The 23,007-nt window shown below is 39.0% G+C and overlaps 2 protein-coding genes across 6 annotated transcripts in view; one reads left to right on the top strand and one right to left on the bottom strand.

Moving 5' to 3' along the window:
* LOC146482832 (uncharacterized) overlaps positions 1 to 21,510 on the bottom strand; it is a 31,272-nt gene extending 9,762 nt beyond the window's left edge. For 2 of the 5 annotated variants that reach the window (XM_085106653.1, XM_085106654.1), the window contains exons 1-17: positions 21,013 to 21,509; positions 16,826 to 16,924; positions 15,522 to 15,623; positions 13,980 to 14,081; positions 13,413 to 13,554; positions 12,707 to 12,774; positions 12,101 to 12,165; positions 10,859 to 10,972; positions 10,354 to 10,388; positions 9,278 to 9,368; positions 8,972 to 9,093; positions 6,946 to 7,028; positions 6,378 to 6,414; positions 5,250 to 5,413; positions 4,281 to 4,354; positions 2,582 to 2,794; positions 789 to 932 (exon numbers count right to left, since the gene is read on the bottom strand). In XM_085106653.1, the coding sequence (XP_084962779.1) occupies positions 789 to 932; positions 2,582 to 2,794; positions 4,281 to 4,354; positions 5,250 to 5,413; positions 6,378 to 6,414; positions 6,946 to 7,028; positions 8,972 to 9,093; positions 9,278 to 9,368; positions 10,354 to 10,388; positions 10,859 to 10,972; positions 12,101 to 12,165; positions 12,707 to 12,774; positions 13,413 to 13,554; positions 13,980 to 14,081; positions 15,522 to 15,623; positions 16,826 to 16,924; positions 21,013 to 21,186 (1,829 nt within the window). In that variant the 5' untranslated portion in view covers positions 21,187 to 21,509. Of the gene's footprint in view, positions 1 to 788; positions 933 to 2,581; positions 2,795 to 4,280; positions 4,355 to 5,249; positions 5,414 to 6,377; positions 6,415 to 6,945; positions 7,029 to 8,971; positions 9,094 to 9,277; positions 9,369 to 10,353; positions 10,389 to 10,858; positions 10,973 to 12,100; positions 12,166 to 12,706; positions 12,775 to 13,412; positions 13,555 to 13,979; positions 14,082 to 15,521; positions 15,624 to 16,825; positions 16,925 to 21,012 lie in introns of all 5 variants that reach the window. The other 3 variants (XM_085106655.1, XM_085106656.1, XM_085106657.1) reach the window with 3 other exon arrangements.
* Positions 21,511 to 21,588: 78 nt separating this feature from the next.
* Positions 21,589 to 23,007, top strand: part of LOC146482831 (uncharacterized) — a 2,224-nt gene continuing 805 nt past the window's right edge. Inside the window, exon 1 of the mRNA XM_085106658.1 lies at positions 21,589 to 23,007. This exon is cut by the window's right edge and continues 805 nt beyond it. Coding sequence (XP_084962784.1) covers positions 21,641 to 22,804 — 1,164 coding nt within the window. The 5' untranslated portion in view covers positions 21,589 to 21,640 and the 3' untranslated portion in view covers positions 22,805 to 23,007.

Here is a 23,007-nt window from a genome sequence, read left to right as displayed (position 1 = left end):
CTAGTGTTGCCGAGCACAACATGAAGAAGGTTGAGGAGATCATTATTGCGCCATTATAAGGCCAACAACCATTCGTGTGGAAATCCATATGTAACAATCAACAACAATTTATGTCTAATTTCTCCAATTAAAGCCAATATATTGTCACAAGGGGAGGTGATGAGAAGATAGAAAGCCACAATCTATACTGAGATACTGCCTCAGCGCCATCGACTTCTGGAGATCGATATCTGATTTCTTCTTGCAGTATAGGCAGGTTGTTTAGCAGACAGATCATGACAAAATAGAACTCCGTCAACTCAAAGATACTGTTTGGATGTGCCACCAGATTATAGTGAATCTCATAACAATATCAGTAGATTATCTACTGTAGTATGCGATCGGGATGATAAAAATAAGCACCATCAACCACTACAGGAAGCTTCCTTAAGCAGATGTTTCAAACAACTCGAAACTAAAGTTAGAAGAAAAACACCACATTCGTAAAGTGCACTATTTAACAACCAATCCACGAGCGCGCGTTGTATATGAGGTGATAGATAGCCAACGAGGCAAGTAGCGCCGAGTTGGCTTTAATCACCTCAAATGCAACAAGCGTGAGTGGAATAATTGATATGACGCTAGATCTTGCCGATTTCGCTTTGCAAGGAAAAACAGAAGACAATTTAATGCCCGCTATTTCTTGGGCATGGTATAATGGCTCTTATACCATGTCCGCTAAGTCAATCAAATCCCTCGAATTGCATTATACAATGATCCTGGGTTTAGCATTACTGTTTATGTGTAACCTTCCACTAAACAATCGATTGCTGATATCAAACAAGTTAAGTTTAGTCCATCCTTTGGAAAATAACTCAGTGGGGTCAGCAGAGTCCTCAGCACTGTTGGCCTGGAGCTCCACAACAAGGCTGAAATTCTGATCTGGAAGGCACCTGGAGAAACACACCATCAGAAACAGAGTTTGTTTCTTCGTAAGGAGCAGTGTCACCTATTTTAGTCTCACTTTGAACAGCGAAAAAAAAAACCTGTGTATTAATGGGAGCATTAAAATAATGGTTCAATTTAGTTAAATTTAACCCTACTAGAGCACAGAAACTAGTAGCAATCATTTTTGCCTGCAGATGGCTAGGTTAGGAATGGATCGGAACTGGAAAAAAAATTGGCCATTTTTTCTTCCGAGTTCATCTTGTTAGGTTTGGAGAAATTGCTAAAAAGTGATTATAGTTAATTCTTCCCCGGAGAAATCATTTCATATTTTCCTCCCTGTGCTCTGAGAGCGATTTCACGTTCAAGAATGGGCTGTTTGTCTTTCGAGCTCTTTTAGCGAACATACAGTGCGATCTCAATGACAGTGCCACTTTTTAAAAGACGATTAATTATTACATTTGGTCAATAAAGAGTGCTGGATGAACGCGCACTAAAAGGAAAAGATAGCTTTTCTTGGGGGAGTTATTGAGAAAGCTACCCAATGCAGATTGAAATCCAAGATTGGTTTATCCAAATTCACAGTCACTGAGAGAAACGCGTAGTTGCAAATTAACACTTTATTAACAAAAAAGTTGCAACAAGGAAAGACAACTAAAGATACACAAAATTCGACAAAGAAACTGAATTAGTCCCTCGTTCTCTGGTAATAACAATTAGTATATACCACACAAGTGAATAGTACTTTTCGCACGCGGTGATTGGCTTGCTCAGAGGTGATTAGCCAAGTACTATCAACCTCCGAGCAGCCGAAGAGAAACAAGATGGCTTCCCGTTTCGCCACGGTTACTTAATAGGAAACTATTTCGATAAACGAGGCAGCTGTTAAAAAAAAAAAAAATAATACATAAAAGGCAACAAAGTTTGGTTTGACGGCAATAAATGGTAAGTTGTTTAATCTTTTCAAACTCATTTTCTAAGGCGAAAAATAAAACTACAATCCCTTGTTAAGGAAAACTGCCGAGCACTAAAATTACAATGAAAACAGTGAAACATCTAATATTTTTCAGCTTGGTTTCAACAACAATACGAATTTCCAAGAAACATCGAAGAAATGAAACGGTAGGAACTAAACAAGTGTCTCCAAAAGTTTTATTTGTCTGCAAGAAAGCGAGTCGGAACTTTCTACAATAAGAAATCGCTGACCGCGTGGCGCGCGAGATTTTAAAATTTCATACCATTTGTCGGTATATTGTCAGAAATAAAATAAGTTTTTGGTCCACTAGTTATTCAGCTTGTGTGGTATATACTAAAACAATTATTCACCTCAGTGTCGGTGAAAGTGATGGATATTTACCTCGCCGCCTCGCGGCTCGGTAAATATCTATCACTATTCACCTCCACTTCGGTGAATAATTGTTAAATATGAACGTCTTCGTTTTTATTAATTTGATTGATTGATTGATTGATTGATTGATTGATTGATTGATTGATTGATTGATCGGTCGGTCGGTCGGTCGGTCGATTGATTGATTGATTGATTGATTGATTGATTGATTGATTGATTGATATTCAGGTTTGGTTGTTTGAGACCAGTTAGAGAACATGATTTCCAAGAGAACTACCACAAACTGATAAAACACTGCGTGAATCCTACCTTGGAAACGGATGTTTTACACCAATAACACCCACTCCGCCCGAAGGTATCGTAGGATGGCTCTCTTTAGTGATGGGTGTTGTTCTTACGAGCGGCAGTAATTTCACGTCTGTTACAATGTTTACCCCCTGATAAACTCCAGCAGCTAGCCTACACCTGGTTAATGACGAGCTGAGACCCAGAACGAAGTCCCAGTAAACTGCAAAACCAGCACTGAAAACAAAATTCCAGGAAAAAGAGGGACATTAAATTAACTCCCAGCGATATTAAAAAGAAGCCAAGAAGAAACTACTGCCGAGTAGCTTTCACCTGGATGGTCAATGGGCCCTTTGAAGCTAACGGTTACATGGTACAAAACCCACCATGCTGGAGAGCAAGTTACGTACTGGGACATCAGAAACAGAGAAAATTCAAGTTTGACTGGATGAAGTCGCTTTGTTTGGTATGTCCCAGTGCGCAACTTGCTCTCCAGCGTGGCGGATTCTGTACCGTGTGACCGTTAGCTGCAAAGGCTAAAAGCACAGCGTAAAGCACCGCTCAAAAGCTTTGACTAGTAATGACATACACTTTAAGATACCATCCAGACTTAAATTTACCCAAATACACAGCGATCTGCAACCAAAACCTTCCATAATCAGGAACATTTTAGGACAAAAGAGTGAAATATCGGTAAGAAATTGCCACAGGCAACACTCGATAAATGTAATTTGAATGGTCACTCACCCAAGGATTTCAATCACGACTCATATTAGTGAAAAATAGCTATTACAGCACTAGAAACAACGCCGCAGGGAATACTTGTATTACTGATTACTTTTTTCTTTTCTTTTCCTTTTTCGTTTTTATAGCTGCGCTGTAAACAAGGCCCTATCAGCACTTAAACGATACGGCCGGAAAAAACACTGCACGACTAAGGATTCACTCCAAGACTTGAATTCCTCAATACATTGCCAGGAATTACTTCAATTCCTAGCAAACGTCAAGAAAACAGCACAATAGAAAACCTTGATTTGAAAAATAAAAATACACGGTGAAACGAATGACAAAACAGTGAAAGGAGATATTGATGTGTAAGATGACAAGCGAGAAAGCTGTAGACGTAACAATAAGTGTATCCCACTCTCCCGTGGGATAATAACGGATACACTGTAAATGAAATACTGTCCGTATACGGGACGGATGCTTAATCCACTGACCTGAAGGAAGACTTTAAGTGTCAATGTACTTAGCGCACAGCACTAATCGGAGATACCTTTCAGATGGATTTGGAATTTAGAAGTGTTGGTTTCTGAGGAGAGGGGAAAAGCGGAGTACACAAACACAAACTCAACCGAGTATGCGAGTCCAAGAATCGAGCCCGGGCCACATTGGCGGGGGCAAGTGCTCTCACCCCTGCGCCATTCCCCACCACAACTCCCCCCCCCCCCCCCCCCTCTCCCTCCCCCATTGCGGCCAATGACATAATGATCGCTACTTCTTTCTTATTATATCACCGAGTTAGACATTTATCTTTATAGCTTTTACTGCGTTCACTTTATTTTAGTTTCTACTTTTTCAGGTCACATTGCAACTGGCCATTTAAATCCCAAAACTTATAGAACTTTCGTGCATCCTGATCAGCCAGTTAAAAAGCAAGTCACCGGAAAGTTTCAAAAGAGACAAAATCTATTACAAATCTTAACAGAGTGACAACACTTACTTGGGGTCGTAGGGGCTCGGCAGCAGGTCTTTATCTGCACTTGCATTGGACATCATAAACGGTGATTCAAAAGACTGCAACAACCAAAAAGATTTCAATTTACTGTGTGAATATGAAAAGCGTGGATTGTTGGATTGTTGCAACAACTGAAATGTACTGCGGACAAGTAGACGGGAGATTATACCACATAAATAAAAATTCCATTAATTGTTGACGTTTTTTCGTCCCACTACTGAACGATGAGTTTTCGCTAATTCAACATTGAATTTAACTTCTCAATTATAATTCTAGCGTTGAACTTTTCAGACTTGCTTTGTAATGGTTACTAGAAATACACAAGGCGCACTTGAAAATGCTCTTGTATGTTGATTGCGTGTTCCTTCTACCTTCAAAATACCCAGTTTCACCATTGCCTTATATTCCAGTAAAGTTACTCTCCAGTGATATGTTGTGAACTAACGGTGCTCACGAGGCCAGCTCGTTTGAAGCCTCAAGCCTGGTTCTCTGTGTTATGTATTCCCTGTGTCATTTTTCTTTGTCTTTCTCCTTGTCGGTATAAAGATTGGTACAAAAGAAATTGGGAAATTAAGAACAGCCGTAAACCTCATAAATGACTAGCATCCCATCCAGAGGGAGGAATAATACTTCTTGACTAGCAAATGCAACTACGATGAGCATCAGCCTCTTAGTTCAGGCCAGGCACTCGATTACAACCTAATCCACGATAAGAGGCAGCAGCGATTCAGCCATCGCCATTTCAAGCAAAACGTGCCATTCATGAGTAACCCATGGGGACCATCAGGTTGATAACAAATATACTGAATTCAACACTTCATACTGTTAAAGGCACTGAACGAGCAACGTGCGGTTTTTTTTTTTTCCTTGCTTTTCCAAGTCCATCTTTTTGTTTCTTTTGTCTCGTTTTTATTTCCTTTATTTTTCTTTAATTTGCTAAACCAACGCACGCACCTTTTTATTTTCCTCCGGTAGCAATTTTTCTCCCCTCAGCTCCTTTAATTCTTTCCTCATCTTCTCAACCTCTGCTTGTTGTTTCAATAATTCTGCTTCTTGTCTCAGCGACGCCATTTTTACCAAGTGCTCTTCTTTCATTCGTTTGAACTCAGGGCCTACATCTTAAAGGACAGTTCAGGAAATATTTGAGTTGTTTTAAACAAATTCAAACATTTGTGAGTGCGCCTTTAGTTACATGATTGTATAAACACATGCTGTGCCATTAATTACGAACGAAGGGATTCAGTCTGGCTGATTAAAAAATCGACGGCAGTTTTCTATGGTCTATACTCTTATAGACCATAAAATGACGTCAATGTTCGAACCACGAGCCGCAGGCGAGTGGTTTCACTGCCAAGTTTTGGACATTTAATGGCGTCATTTTATGGTCTATAAGAGCATAGACCATAGAAAACTGCCGTCGATTTGTTTTTTACAATAACATGGAAAAAGGACGCGCGGAATTGGCTATTTTTTTATTCGTTGAAAAAGCGCGCGCTACATCTGACGTCATTTTTATTGTCTGTACTCTTATAGACAATAGCTACGAGCCAATCAGCGCGCGGGAATTTGGACAGTTATTGTAAAATATCATTTCGATTGATTAATTGATTCATAAATTGACTGATCGATGGATCGATCAAACTAGTGATTGAATGAATGAATGATTGATTGACTGATTGATTGATCGATTGATTGATTAATTGATTGATTGATCGATTGATTGATTGATTGATTGATTGATTGATTGATTGATTTTTTTGATTGATTGATTGATTGATTGATTGATTGATTGATTGATTGATTGATTGATTGATTAGTAAGGTCAACAACAATCCACAGTTATGTTACAGCTTCAGTTCCTTTCATAAAAAGTAACCTTTAGTTAATGATTGAATAGGCCATTTCCGTGTTGCTTTGAATTTCATTATGAAAGCGACGCTACGTGTTATGTTTTTGTTATGAAAATTAGTTTTCATTCATATGCAAACAAAACTTATTTTCATATTTGCGCTAATAGCCTCGCGTTCACAGCGAGGTTCAAAACAACTCGGAAATGGCCTATTGGATAATTAGAATCAGTACCTGGAGATCGGACTCGCTCCTTTTGATTTCGTTCTTCCTGTATAGAGACAGAAACAAACAAAACATTTCAAGGATTTCAGCAAGCTATGAGGCAAGGTAAAAGTCTATCTAGCAAGGTGAAAACATGAGCTCGTAAGTAATATTACGAAAGCAATGATGTTTTTGGACACCATATATTCTATAGCCTGGTACGTGTATGCAATTCGTGGACACAGGTACGATCCACTACACGAATATCGCACACTGACAATTAACGATTTAATCCCCAATGTTTAAAGACAAATGTGTGAACAAATTAATAAAAAAAATAAGGACGGCGCCTACTTTTGTTACTGCGCATGCGTTTTGCGCATCTCGAGATACTCGGGTTTTTGTATTTTACAGCTTTTTTGTATTATTGTGTTGCTTTATTATCTCTGAAAAATGCGTGGTTCCCCCTAATTTTCTTTTTGGATTCCAAAAGCCCTTGCTAAACTCTACTTTTTCCGCATAGTCACAAACCGGGCAAAAATACTTCTGTATTAGTAGGTACCGTCCTTAAACAAACTGAAAAACAGATTGCTCTTACTCTGAGGAGTTGAAGTCCTTGTTCTAACCGTTGGTTTGCCATGTGAAAGCTCATTATCTGCTGTTGCATGAATGGATCCGCAACTGAACACAACAAGGAGGAAAAGTCAAAAGGAAAAATGCGATGGCTAGTTAATAAATAAAATAAATGACTTTATTTAAGTGTTAAAGTGTTTAGCGCTGCAGCGCTAATTGTGAACACTATAAACCAGTGAAATAAATATGCAAACTGAAAATAACATTGTTAAAAATCTTAACTGGTAAGAGGCAAATCAGTTGGCTATTTACAAAGCGTGGCTTTGGAGCGGAACTTGAACCTTGGGCCTCCAGATTACACATCCGGCGCCCCTACCCACTAGGCCACGCCGCCTCCTACAATTTCATTAGTATTTTATTAGTCGGACCATAATAGGCCAATTATTCAAGTTCAATTAAATACAACCCTTTTTTTCCCACACTACAGTTCTTCCGCTCGATTCGTGGTCCCCCGCAAAAAAAGCCACAAAAAAAAAACAATGGTGGAATACGTATGATAAAGTATACTAGATCGTTTTCGTTTTCAACATTCGTTAACCCAGCAATATAGTAGACTCACGTCACAATTGTTAGTTTGAAAACGTCCTTAGTCGCCATGAGTTCAGTGATCAGAGCATCCGAGCGACTCATGATAATAGAAACCTTTGGATTTGAGTACCACTACCAGGATGACTTCCAAATCTCAAACTAGTCACGTCCAAGAACCCTCGCTTTTTCTGTTACTTATCAGAAGACAAGGAGACTCTTGGTGTGATAACTGGTTACTGCATATAACACACACTAACTAGATTTCAAAAGTCGTCCTGGTACTCGTTATCGTAATCGTGCTCAAAGCTATAGGTCCCAAATATGCGTTTAATACAAAACCCTGTCACTTGGGAAAGCACTAGAACTGTATTTAGGAGAGCAGGGATGACGCAGTGTTGAGAGCACTCGCCTCTCACTAATGTGGCTCGGGTTCATTTCCTGGACTCGGCGAAATATGTACGTTGAGTTTACTGTTGGTTCTCGTCCTTGCTCCGAGAGGTTTTTCACTGACAACTCCGGTTTTCCCCTCTACCTTAAAAACCAAAACTTCTAAATTCCAATTCGATCTGGAAGTGCCCTTAATTAGTGCTAAATATATTAGTTGACACTCAAAAAAGTGATTTATATTATTTTACTCTAGACTAATACCACAGCGGATCGAATGAACGAGAGAGAAATCGATCGCATGTACGAACTCCGGATCGAAGGGAAAATAGTGTGCCCGTCAGACTGCTCAAAGTTGCCATGCAGCCAAATCAGATGCATTGTGATATTTATGATAGAGAAGGAAATTATAAAAGGTTCAATTCTTGGTCTGATCACCACTCGTCTGAATAGGAAAAAGAAGATGGAGACATAAACGTTTCTTATTACAAAAAAACCAAGGAAATACCAAGTGAGCTTTCGTGCGAAAACATGATATCTTCACACGTGAAAATATCACCGTTGCTATGGTTACATAATAAATCGCGCCTTGTGCAATGATTTGGTATTTCATTGGTGTTTATATAATAAACAGAACATTGCATGGCCGCTTGGAGATACGAAATTTCTCTTCTCGTCTTGAAAAATAGTTTTCAACACTGGAGGAGAAATTTCGTATCTCTGCGCGGTCATGTTACATAGAGGATATTACATGACCGCGCAGAGATACGAAATTTCTCTTCAAGTGTTGAAAAATATTTCACTGGTGAGCGCAGCGAACGAGTGAAATATTTTTCAACACGAGAAGAGAAATTTCGTATCTCCAAGCGGCCATGTAATGTTCTGTTTATTATATAAACACTAACAAAATATCAAATCATTTCAAAAGGCACGATTTATTATGTAACCATAGCAGCGGTGATCTTTTCACGTGTGAAGATAACATGTTATTCTCACGTGTGAAGATATCATGTTTTCGCGCGAAAGCTCACCTGGTATTTCACTGGTGTTTACATAATAAAATATCCTCTACTTATTACCTGGTGGCAGTGCTGGTCTCTGTGTAGCTTGTACTCTTTGTGCTTCAAACTCCAGATCGCGTATTTGCGACAGTATTGCAGGGTCATGGCCACCATTCTGAAAGTACTCATTCTTTAGCAAGCTATGAATAAGCCGAGAAATGTACTTAAAACACAAAATAACTTCTTTTGTTGAGGATAAAACAATCCACAAACAACGAGTCAAAGACGCAAAAATTTTAAGACGCGCTAGATGGAACGCAATGAAAAAATTAGATTTGAGAGATCCCCAAGACTTTCGTGGACTCTGAGCTCTTGAATACTCACCTAAGTTCGTGAAGAACGTTGTTCTGTCCGAGCTGCATTGGCCCCTGATCAAAATATCGCACAGCAGACTGGTGATACGGAAGTATCTGGCCTGCAAATATGATGTGAACGAATAAATCAAACAAAAGGTCGAATGGATTAGGTTATTGCATCGAAGTCATGCACGAACCATAAGAGGTCGGTTTCCGCAGCAAGAAGTGACAAGGACTATTGTCACCCTCTCTTGCAGGCGCATCTTACTTTTCCCTATTGATTTTATGGAATTAAAAACCAAAAATACAAAACAAGCCCTGTCTCAGAGCACCGTGAGCGTTTTTATTGTTATTATTATTATTATTATTATTATTATTATTATTTTATTTTTTAATATCCTGTACTCCAAAAGTACTTTAGCTCTCGGCTCCAGAAACAAATTGGCACCTGTTGAAAGTTAATCAGTGCAAAGCTACAAATGCACACGTTATTAATCGATGTAATGATCGAAATACAGATCATGAAAGATTGAGCAGAGATAAACTCACTGTAAGGGCTGTATGAAACGGAAAAAAAAATAGGACAATTACAGACGCACTTAAGGGACAGTGCACCTATTTTTAGTGTCACTTTGTTTAGCCGAAAAAAAACGTATTTGTTTCAATGGAATCGTTAAGATAATGGTTGAGATTTGTTAACAATAACCCTACTAGTGCATAGAAACTAGTATTAATTATGTTTGGCTGCGGATGGCTAGGATGGAAATGGATTACAACTTGAAAAAATTGGCCAATTTTTTCTAGTTCTCCCTGTGTATTTTAGAGAAGTCGCTAAAAAATGTATTATGGTTGTTCTTCGTAGAAGAAAAAACCTAAATATTTTCTTCCCTGTGTTCTAAGAGCAATTTCATGTTACAAAACAGGTTCTTTGTCAAATATTTGAGCATTTTTTATCAAAATACAGCAAAGTAGTCGTGACAGTGCCTCTTTAAATGACGAACGTCGCATTGGTGATTATCGACAATAATGAGCCTCTAGCCACACAAGACTTGAGTGCACTGTTACTTTTATTCTAAAAAGGAATAAAATAGATAATTTACAAACCTCTTGCATATCCTTCTGGTTCTCTGGAATGCCTCCTGTAGCAATATCGGCGGATTAAAAACAATTAAAACGCATCAGTAGCTGAAAATCGATAGGCAGTAACACTTTGCTAAAAATAATATCAAAGTCTTTCATTTTTAAGAAGTCCAAATTTAGCAGAATGTTGACTACACTGTACAGGTTTTTCGTTGCTGTAATGTATTTAAGGACGGTACCTATTATTGTTACTGCGCATACGTTTTGCGCATCTCGTGATACTCGGGTTTCCTATGGGCGGTGGCTACTAATACAGGGATATTTTTGCGCGGTTTAAAACTATTCGGGGAAAGCAGAACTTAGCAAGTGCTTTTGTTATCCAAACAGAAAATTGGGGTTTACCATGCATTTTTCATGATAATACTGGTTATAAATTATGAGTTACGTAGTAGTCACCCCTGTCGTCGCGAAATGCTGAACGAATGTCAACCGCTCAACAAAGCACTTAACTACTGAGTAAGCAGTATACCTCGGCTGTTGCAGTTCTGAATTCCTAGACGCCACAGATACGGCACTCTGAGGTGGAGACCGGGGGGACACTTTTAACAAATCTACTTTGGACTGCTGGGCATTGAATTTCCTCCTGAAATGTAATAGAAAATTATAGAAAGAAATGAAATAAGGGCTTAAAAATTAAATGTAGCTTGGACAAATTTAAGGACAAAATGGTCAGCCATGCAAAGTTTTTTTTTATTTTTTTATTTTTGCGATAAAAATTATATTGCTTCTATTTGCCTTTGACCACGAAACCCATTTTCAAACCCATTTATATCGGTTGTTCTCATTGCAACGCTGCATTTAAAATCTTCCGTAAGCAACCATCTTCGAGCAACCACCTTTCATGAGATCCGAATTAAAACACTTCTCAGAGAACGTTATTAAGTATTTCAGATAAGTAACTATCTCCCATAAATGTATATGCAAAGCCTTTTCTTTTTCCCTCGTACGCCACCGTCTCGCTCCAAAGACAACATCCACGAAACCTTGTTTGATTCATGACGAGCTTTCACTCGAGCAAATAAGAGTCCGCGAAGGCGATCATCTCCCTTGCGAAGCCTCTTGCAAAGTTTCTCCATTCCCAGGATTAAAACCAAAATGTACGGTCACAGGTCAGTGCCCTACTCGGTCGCTATCGCTTGAAACTCGCTATCGGACAATGGTAGGGCTTTAACTTCAATGAACGCCTTTGAAGATGTCGTAAGGAAAATTATTTTTCTGTAATTTGAGATAGCATTAGTTTATCGTATGATTAATTTCATTTGTAAGCACTGTTACAAGTTATCACTGAAGTTTTTGTTTTGTCTCGCCAAATTAACTTATCTAAGCTAAGGGACTAACCAGCCCTAGTCTGTCCCGAGGTCAAAGTCAGTCAGTAAGTCAGTCAGGTGGTTGGTCGGTCAGTCAGCCATTCAGTCAGTCGGTTGGTTAGTCAGACAGTCAGTCAGTCAGTCAGTCAGTCAGTCGGTAACTTGGTCAGTTGGTCAGTCAATAAGACAGTCAATCAGTCAGTCGGTTGGTTGGTCTATCGGTCGGTCAATCAGTCAATCAGTCCGTAAGTCGGTTGGTCGGTCAGTCAGTCAATGGGTCGGTCAGTCAGTCAGTCGGTCGGTCTGTCGGTTGATCAGTCACACAGTCAGTAAGTCAGTCAAGCCGCGTGCATGGTCACTTATGACGGTGTTGGTGCAAGTTTTATTGTACATAAACTTCTTACTTTTCTTCCTCTTCTTTAAAGTCCAAGAATCTCTTGAGTCCATCAAGCTCTATAGCTTGTTTGTCCTACCAAAAAAAAAAATGTGGCCCACAAAGTGAAAAACTGAATGGTTTTCATTTACCACCGCTAAATTTCCTAGCTTCCATTTCTAGGTTTTAGATCCATGATGTACCGGTAACTTATAAAAGCTTTCAAGCCTTGGCGAAGGAAGAAAAGTCAATATACAACACATACCAAAAGCAGCCAGATATCTTGAACATTAATGAAAGTATTTCACTAGTCTTTGAAAAGGTTCGTTGTACGGTAACGTTCAAAAGAGACATTTTAAGTAGTTAATTTACATCTGACCTCCAAACAGGTTTAACAACAACAACAACATAAATTCATCTTCCCAAATGCTAAATACAAGTTACTGTAGCTTCCCGAGTCGAAAATAGAAAAGACGTAGCGGGAGATCAAAGTACACATTTGAATAAAAAGAACGGAAAAATGAGGTCATATACATTACTTAATAAGTATTACAGAACCAACAAAACCATAATGTTATCATAACCACTGTATTTATAAATGTACATGGACAGTTAAAGAAAAACACTCTTTCCTTACCAAACTACCCTGAGAAGGAATTTTCTGTCTGCTATTTAATCCTAAGCTGTTCATCCTTTTAGCTATTCCTGTGGAGAAAAGCAAACTTTTTGAAAAGGTACGACCCGTACTGTTCACAACCCAATAACATGATGCCCCAGTGAGATGCACGCTCTGTAGGATAGCAAACCAGTGTGATAGTCCGTGAGAAATGTACCAGTAATATAATTATATGTAAAATTGATCGCTTATACTCTGATACAGTGATGAGATGAATGTTCCGAAAATTTATGGACTGTAATGGCAGTCCACGAGAAACGTTACCGTCAACTTCAAAGTGCAACGAGATCGACGGAGAGTCGAAGGAATCCCGTTATGACTGCTAACTGAGCAATCCCAACTTTTTTCCCGCCCTCTTGTAAGCTGATTTATGTTATATCCGTATTCTGTTTGTGGTAGACAACTTGCACAAGGATAGCAGGTTTTATAGCAGCACTGAAATGACGAACTTTACCGAAGTCCTCTTCAGTTTACCAGCCGATTGTTAGAATCTTATCGCTAAACTGATACTGTACATGTGCGCATTAGAGGTTTCAACGTTGTTTTACCTTTTCATAGAACTCGTCTTTTCCTCAAGAGACGCTCAACTGCATGCTTTATTGAATTTGAGTTTAAAACGTGTACAAGTATAATAATATTAGATTATATCTGAGTGATCTGTTCTTACTGGTTTTTTCCTCTTGAAGTCTCTCATTCCTCAGCTTCAGTTTAGCAAGCTGCTGTCGATGAATTTCATTCAGTTGCAAAATTCTTTCATCTGCACCACTGGCATCTCTCCAAGTGTCATCATTAATGATTCTTCGTGGTGTCTGCGCGTAAAAAAGTTAAACAAGAAAAACCAAACTAAAATGGGGTATGTCGATCTTGGCTTCTGCAATTTATTGTTTTCGAACTATCCCTAAAACAAAAAACACCAACTAAAAGTTCTTCTAGTTAGAGATAGATAGATGGTTTGTTAACTTATACTTACACCCCAGGCCGGCTGAATTACATTTTACAATTTTTATCACTACCATGCTGAAAATACTAAACTACTAAAGTAAAGGCTAAAAACCGTACTACGTTGTTTGTATAAACTTTGTTTGTCTTTGTAGTTTTATTTTGTTTTCTTTTCGATTTTTGCTTTGTTCTGTTGCAATTGGTATCTTCATTGAGTGCCAAGGAAGTTTCGTTCTTTATAAAGCAGGCTGTCAATTAACAGTAATTTCACCTTAGTTGTGACTTAAAAACTCACATGTTGGCTGTCTTTGATCTTGCTAAGTAGAAGTTTGTCTTCGATGTTTCTTGAATTTCTTTGGAGCTGTCGATGAGTCTTGAACCTCTTGAGTTGATCAATCTAAAGATGATTTGCATGAAAAAGAAACAAGCTTCAAAATAATGCAAGTTAGTGTGGATGCAGCTAAATCTACTTAACACTGAATGAATTGATGGGGTGGGGGGGGGGGGGGGGGATTACCGGTGTAATTGTTTGGTGAGAATCATAACAGTGTTACTGGTGTGAAACAGTTTTACCCTGACAAATGATGTTCCATGATTGTATGTACACATATCTTTCACTAACTAGGGTTTGGTTTATAACCACCAATTCATCTGTGAAATGTCCTATTTATTAATTTTTAATAATTTCATTTCAGAATGCAACCCCCTACCATGCATCCTTAACAACTCCACCCTAGTGAATGCCAATAATGGTTCACTATAATGCCCATCCAAGACATTGTCATAAAATCCTGAAATGAATATATACAGTTGTAAGCCTTGTACAAAGGACTTCATCTGGGTATTATTTTTGGAAGGGCTTCTTTTGGTCATTGATGGGATTATAATTAGAGGGGATTTTGCACTAAAAATTGGTTAAGTACTCAATAACTAGAAACGCTATAACCATAACAGTCCATAGGATCACAACCAACAGTTCATAGGTTTATTGGTAATGGAACGAATTTAATAGCACCTGAGATTTGGGGAGTTTATTCAGGGAAGGCTTATGTACAGTACAGAAGAGGAGTTGGGGGAGGGGGGGGGGGCACAGTGTACAGTGCATGTTCAGAATTCTACAGCACATGTGTATGTTGCACATGTATGTAGAAAACAACGTTTCAACGTTTCTCTCTTTTAAATTCACAAGACCATGCATGTGGGAAAAAGAAAACTAGTGTTAACAGTGGTACAGGAAAGTTCTATGTTAAGTTCTAAGGGTTGAACCCACTTATCTTCACATTAAAGGGCTGACTTTACATGACAGGTAAAAAATGGTACAGACCCGTTGGGAAGTGGTATCAGGTACCCAGTGATGCCCACAATTTTTGTAAAGAAATACCTGTGCTGTTTTGAGTCAGTTAGGGGGCCTTTAAACACAGCACAGGTGTTTCTTTACAAGTTACCAGTTTTACCAGTGTTACCAGTTTTTAACGGGTCCATATAGCATGTTTTACCTGTAGTGTAAACAGCCCTTTAAAGAAGATTAAAATGTCTCACGCATCCCAATGTTCCGTAACAATGGACTGCAGTCCTTCCAACAGCAACTTCATAATAAGACAGTCTAATTAGAAGTCTTATTGACTTAAAGAGGGTACAGCTCTAAATATTTAAGCGTCAAAGTAATGATGACTTGGCCATTACATTAAATCCAATCTTTTCAGCTACTTTCAGATTTGTTTAAAACCCCTAAAAATTACCCCATTGAAAACTGCTTACTTTTTCTGCCCACTGTTCAAAAACTAAGGATTGAGTATAACAAAAACCAGTTTCAAATACAGGAAGGATGTCATTAAACCTTCTCTTTTTCGAGAGCTGATATCCCATCATACTCTGAACCACTGGGAGTGTTTGGTGCAGACTTGTGACGACCATGGGAATGTTCATTGCCAAGAAAACCCTGTCAGTCAAATAAAACCATGCTTGAGAATGATGTATTATTCAAAACTGGCACAGGCATACTCAGAAAAAGGATATCTGGGTACTCCTATCATGATTCGAACCTAAGACCTTAATCCAATTACTAGTTTGGATGCTCTTCCACTGAGCTACAGGTGACTTGTGGGAGCTATTAGGCCATCAAACTAGGTTCATGGGACAAACATCCTGCATACTGCTAGGATTTGAATGTCAATGTGTGGTACATGTTCAATATTATGACTTTTAAATGAACACTACAAAACTTGACAAATGAAGATTAAAAACACAACAGTTACATCGTATAAAATTTACTGGAAAACAAAACAAGTGAATTTACAGTGCAGACCAGAATTAAGCGAACCAAAACATATGCGTAAAATGCGACTGCTGCGCGGGACGCGTCTAAACATCTGCCGATGTGCATCTAGTCAGACTCATTAGTATGTATGAGCTTAAGCTCCTTGTTTTTGTATTGTTGATCTTTCAGTGTTCTTTGAATTACCTAGGAAAAGCCTTTCAGAAGGGTTTGACAAAGTATGACTACACTTGCCGACTTTCTTGAAGAACTGGCTCAGCGCAAGAACAACTCCATGTTGTTGAGCACATAGAAGAAACTTTAAAAAAAAATACTTGCCGCAAGGCATGTATTTAATAAAATTACTTGACTGTAAGTTTTCAATGTAGTATCAGACTTTTTTTTTTTCCCAATAGATCAGATATACCTTGTATACAATACATTTACTTCAACATTATTCTGCACAAGGTGGTGAATTATATATTTTGAAGTTGTTTATGAATTCCTGAAGTACATGTATGAACATTCTGAAATAAAATACTTGAAGCTGGTTATGGTTCTTTCCTGAGAGGGATATTCTTCAATTTTCCATAATAAATGTATTTAACAAAATACAATTCATAATAGAATAAGGGATGCCTGGAAAAAAGGGCTAAGTGACTTCTGATATATAGCTAGATTCTCCTTCCAACTTTCATTGTATTCGCTTGTGAAACAAAAGGAGAATTTGACCTTACATAGAGTTTTAAAAGGCCTTCAAGAGTCAATGACAGGAAAAAGCACAATAAATTTAATCAATTAACAAACAAAGGAAGAAATATGTAAATTAAATAAGTATAAATTCAAATAAATAAGTATAACTTCTAAGCACCATGCTATCAACTCACAATGCTTCGGTCATTGTCTGGAAGCAGATTCATTGGCCTGTATGGAGTATTGGGAGCAGACAAACTGGAATGAACTGGAGTCTTGATGTCTGGCAATGGCTGAACAATGGACACAATATTAGCTTTTGTATATCATTCAGTAATCAGACCCCTATCTCTTCCACTTATATTACAGGATTAACTGATGCAAAATTCAGATGACACAGTAACTGCAAACAAACTGTCTGACAGATGGATCAAAGGGTTAGTTTCTAAAGAAACTGCTGTACTGTGTCGGTGGGGAGTAGAAATAAATCTTTGGTTTATCAACAGAGTTGATAAATAAAGGTAAATTGGACACCATAAAGAGACTCGAGTACTGACAATTTTCAAGTATTAGCCTTTTGTCAGAGTGAATCCGAATCTGACAGAGGGCCTTAAGTTTATTTTTGAATATATTATGTAACTGAGTGGGACATTCCTTCTTTCCTCTTCTACATGTATGTTTTGTCACATATTTACCATGAAAAAAACAAACATACAGTACCGTGCAAATGTAAGTTGACAGTCCCTCGAAACTCGAACTTCGAGACTCGATCCTCGATCCTCGAAACTCGAAAGCTTCGAGTATCGAGGCTCGAGTCGAGTGCATCAAGTATCGTGTCGAGTGCATCGAGTTTCGAGACAGGGAAACAAAGAACTTTTCGCGTGATTAATTTTTCACACGTCTTATCCGAGGCCACAGTTCCAACTCTGCAGAGACAGCCAACTGCATGTGTTTGCATTTTGTTGGAGCGATGTGCGCATGTGTATGCTCAAGCTAGAGAGAGTTCGCTCTTCAAGCATTTTCTCGGTTCCTTGTCGATTACAACCGAAAGTATTGTGCGTTTTTAATCAAGGAAATACTGTTTTCGAAGTATTGATTCGAAAGTTTTCAGTACAATCAAGCATAATTATGTGCAGCGTACTGGTTTAGCGAGGTTAAAAGCGATCGCGTGTATTTCCATAATTTTGTCAGCTTGTGAAACAGCGGCCGAAAAAGTTGCAATCTTTTAGTTTCGCTTCCTTCACTGTTAAAACTGGGTTTAGTGAACAAGCAATCCAGTCATCTGTCAGAGGAAGAGACGGTTACAATCTGAAATCAGTTGATAGAAAATGAAGAAAACGTGACATTGCCTTTTGAGATTATCTCGGTAATATTTATGCAAATTTGTAACGCTAAGCAAGATGTAAACATTCGGTGGTTTTCAAAGCTAGCGAACGGCCACGTTGAAGTTTCCCCAGCTCCTTGCCGAATTCTACCGTAAATATTGTGTGTTTTTAAATAAGGAAATGCTTTTTTCAAAGTTTTCATTCCAAAGATTCAAGTACAATCAAGTATAATCTCAATCTCATATCCAGAGCCCGCGTTTCTTTTGGTCAGCCTGTTCCGCTGGATAAGGGCAACGCGGGCTCTGGGAACGAGATTGGTATAATCTTGCGGCGTACTGCTTACGCAGCGAACGTAGTTCAGAAGGGATCTTGTTACATTCCGCGAAAAAGCCGTAATTAATCTTGTAGTTTAGTTCGCTTCATTGAGTTGGAAATTTGATTAAAAAAAAGAATTGGTGTAGCATATGAAAAATTTAAGCATGTTTTAATTTCACAACAACGCGAACGGATGTGTTTTATAAAAAATAATACGCGGAAGAAAGAAACGCGCCGCAACAGATTTATCGAACACTTTATACTGCCGCCGATTTGATTTACAGTACCGCTCGAAACTATGGGACCATTTGCCGCGAATTTGCCTCGGTCGATTCGCGGTTTTGATCTGCGGTTTCACCTAGGCAAAACCTCGTCTAACCGCAATAAAAACCTCGGTTTCACCTAGGTTTTTTTCGGTTGACTTAAGCCGCCGTGAAAGGCAGGACGCGGTTGGGTTTGAATAGGCTATTGTCCGCTTTGTTTCCATGTTCTTCGAGAACAATAAGCGAATTGTCGGGTTTTAGGTATGATAAATTTCACGGAAGCGCACTCACTCTTAAGGGAAATAATCAAAGCGCTCTGTGAGCGAACTCGTGAATTGAACTGGTAAATGTAATAATATTTCGGATTATGCCAAAAATTATTTGCTTCACGTGCAAAACAATTCATTAAACTTCACTCGCACAATTCCTCTTGATACGCGAAGCAACGCAAACTGCAAAGGTCAGTGAAAGCTCGAATGCTAGTCGACGAAAGAAGAGAGCGCTTCCAGGTCTTTTTGAAGAAATTACAATGGAACTAGTTGGGCATAAGTGAAAAGGCACTACTACTCCCGTTGTGGCTGAATAACAAACTGCAAGAGTCCAGGTTTCCTACCAAGAATCGCCGTAAATTAACTTACTATAATTTTTTTCCGCGTTGTGTTGTTGAGGAATGAAACTTGATACACGTGAAGGAATTTGGTTGCCTAGCACGTGACTGAAATCTTCCCGGTGTTTTCATCATGGCACGGTCCTTTCTACGTCCAAACGACGGCTTCTCTCAATGTTTTAAAACATCGGAAGGGGCTTTTCACTTTTGCTAAAGTTGCTGTTTTCCTATTACCCAAAGTAAATATTAATAGAAATACGTTAAGCGTTGCGGTAATTTTCCGCGTTTGTGTTTGCTCCAAGTGAATCGATCTTATCGCTCACACTCGATACCGAATCAAATCTATTACGAAGTTTTAGTTTTTCGAATCCGGATTACATTGGCAATCAATTGGAGGGATTTTCACTTTGCTTTTCTCCGCGTCCGTACTGAAATCCGATTGCATATTTTGAATTCAGCGTCGCTATTTCGATTGAACTTTGTTGCGCACTTTACATCAGTAGGAAGGGTTATCAGGAGGTTTATCAAACGAATAGAATATCTTTCTTGACTGTGTGGCGTAAACAGCAAGAATTAAACTGAAACTATGTCTTTTGCTCTGTGATTATTGCCTGTAGCGTGACAAAAACTGAACATGTCCCAAATGCAGAAAAGAAACATTCGTCAGTGACTGCCAAACGAATTGTTATCGGTCGTTCGGTTTCCAACTCGGTGAGTCTTTACAAATTCTTTTGTTTGAGGGCTTCTTTGGGATGAAAAGTGAGATAATGTTTGACAATACCCTGACAATAGTAATTAGTCATCATTGTATTTTTACCGAGGCATTGCCGCGTCTAATTCCCCGCGGCTTTCGGTTGCTTTCGTCTTTGCTGCGGTTGCGGTTTTCGTCCCACCGCGGTTAATTCGCGGCAATCACGTTCGGCAAAGACGAGGTTTTACCGCGTGCAAATGGTCCCATAGTTTCGAGCGGTACTGTACGTTAACTTTCGAACAAACTAGGAAAAGACTACATGCAAGTGCCATACGAAAATCGCTTTTGTTATCTCTTATTGTTTGAGGTTCAAGAAATTAATCGTTTCCTCGAAATCTGCTAAAAAGCCTAATCATTGACAATGCAAGGACAGATCCAGTTTTCTTTTTTTTTAAGAAGAGCCAGTCTGCATGAGCTTTTAATTTTTTATGGGGGTTCAGGGGGAGGGGGAGGGGGGCATGCTATACTAGAAATGAAAGAAAGAAAGAAAGAAATTTAATTTTACAATAAAGCAAATCTGGATCTGCTCCTGCTGTACAGCGTCAGGAAATATCCATATCCCAAGCCCCCACCCCCACCCCCCTCAGCCCACCTGTATAAAAGACCATTCTGATGGGGTGGATATCTTCAAAGCCATTCAATTGGTGGCAATTTCATGCCAATTTTGTCAATGTGATGACCAAGAGATTTTGAGTACGTTCGAAACTTGCAGCTAATGGCAATGTTTTGTGAGAAATTGCTTCAATTAATCACAACGAATGTCACACCTGAATCACACTCAAGTTGCAATGAAATCACTGTTGGTTTTACACAGGTGATTTTAATGACAATGCACCAAAGGGTGACAAAAATTAGGTCAAAAATTGCTTGTATAAACTATCCTTTTACACAAGCGCGGATTTTGCTTGCAGCTTGTGTTGCATATCTCAGTCTATCTGCTCTGAGAGTCTTAGATGCGCTTTACAGCTGGAGGGAGGACCTCCCAGCTGTTTGCTTCCCTGTACTATTGTGATTATCATTTAATTAACATGATCATATTTTATTGATTCAGTTTAGGATTGTATTAATTTGACATAGATGCATTCATATCCAACCTTAAATATTCTTCTGTTTCACTCACCGTTTGAAAGACATCTTTATCTCTCCGTTCATTGCTTTTTCCACCCTTACCAGAAATCCTCGAATGGATGCGAGCAGGATCAACATTACTTCCCACGCAGAATTTTCTCTTGTGAGTGTCATACAGTTGTTGATTGTCAAATGCCATGTTACACTCCTTGCATCTCCAAGCCATTTTGCTTATGATGACCTCAATTAATCTTTTAGAGTTTCCTTTAAACTTTTTTTATCGTCCGAGCCTTGCTGAGACATAAAATTGCGTGTCCATGAAAGACGCCATTCCAGCTTAAATGATCATCTGACAGAGGTGGTATGATGCAGTTGTCAAGTCCTCGAAAGTTGTAGAAAATTTTTCCTATCAAACTTCTCACACCATACCGAGATCAAAACACTTTCCTAACCATGAGATAGCTAATCAATCTGCAATTCTAAAACGCTTTGTTGATTTTATCGGAGAAAACAACTTCACTTCTTTAAACATTTTGCAACTCGGAAAAGTTTGTTTATTGCTCGCGATCAGCGGTCTTTAAGGTTAGAGTCCAGTCCACTTTTCACGATGTCACGCTATGTTTCACGCTGCAAGGAATCATTTGACTCTAATGTGACAGCTGTTGCTTTCGGCTTCAAGCATGGAAACCTTTTTAGAAAGGAATGTTGTGATCCATGTATTATTCTTCGGTCTGTTATTTCAAGTGCTATTTGTAGATGCGAGTCAATACGACCCCCACTTATTTCCAGCCGAAGGGCCGTTTGTTGAAGGATGGTATTCGAGAATTATAGACTTTGAATCGAACCACTCGTTTGGGATCCTGTTTGGCCAAGTTATTACGCGAAAGCAGGGCCCCCACTTCAACCACTATCCGCTAAACATGGTCTCGCTAATTCATAGCAAAGGCGACGGAACATCGATGGAGAGTTTCAAAGTGTATCCTTCAAGCCATGATATTGAAGTCACCGTGAAAGGAAAACCAGTGACGAGGAATCCAGATTTTAAATCTCCAGCCAACTTCGAATGGAAGGCGAAACGGTATGGTTACTTCACAGTAAATGAACGCGGAACACGATTTAATTTCACGAACATGGAGGGTGTTAGTTTTGTTGGAGTTTTGGGACCCCCGAAACCTTGGGGCCCAAATGGAGAGGGACCTGAGGGTTGGATTGATAAACTGCCCTTCCTTCCACTTCACTGGTTTGTGTACAGTTTGGGATCAGAGCTGATAAGCTACAACTGGGTTAACGAAGAAACTGGTGAAATGCTACGAGGAAGACAAGGCCTTGTTCATCAAGAAAAGAACTGGGGGAATGGCTTTCCACCAGCATGGATATGGGGAGAGGGAGTTGACAGGCCTTCAGGCTCTTCATTTGCTATATCCCTTGGTGTACTTGAAATTGCCAAGTTTGATGTCCCTGCGCATCTGATTGGTTACCGTAGTTCAGCAGTAACTCTTAACTTTCGGCCAACTAATTCAGAGTTGACAAAATATATTGATGGATGCAGTGGTGTTATGAATGCTACTGTGAAAAGCGTCACACACAAACTAGAATTTGAAATCCATGCTCCACCATCAACTTTCCAAACATGCTTGCTTGGACCAACTGAAGATGGTTTTGCTCCAGTTTGTGTTGAGAGCTACATTGCCCTTGCTAATTTCCATGTCTATAAACTAACCTTGAGTGGATATGAGTTGGTTGAAAGCAGAACATTCCACTCTGCTGCTTTGGAATTTGGTGGCTTGTATCTTTGCCTTCAGAAAAACCCTTGCCAGAATTTCTGGAATTTGCAGGAACTCTAGCTATAGTACACTCAAAAACCTGAGTTAAACAGTGATACATGTATGATGAGCTGGGAAAGCGTTTGAATTATGTTTGATATTTTATGAATTAACAGGGAGTGAGAGCTTCAGAAAGGTTTTATATTGAAATTATAGTGTATCAACAAAAAGTTTGACCAAATGAATTTTTAAAAGTGCAGATTTAATTGCCCATACAAATACAT

This window comes from Pavona decussata, unplaced genomic scaffold (assembly GCF_977016875.1).
Source record: "Pavona decussata unplaced genomic scaffold, jaPavDecu1.1 SCAFFOLD_42, whole genome shotgun sequence".
Lineage (NCBI taxonomy): Eukaryota > Metazoa > Cnidaria > Anthozoa > Scleractinia > Agariciidae > Pavona > Pavona decussata.
The sequence above is the reverse complement of the archived record's forward strand: the minus strand, read 5'-3'. Positions and strand labels throughout refer to the sequence as shown.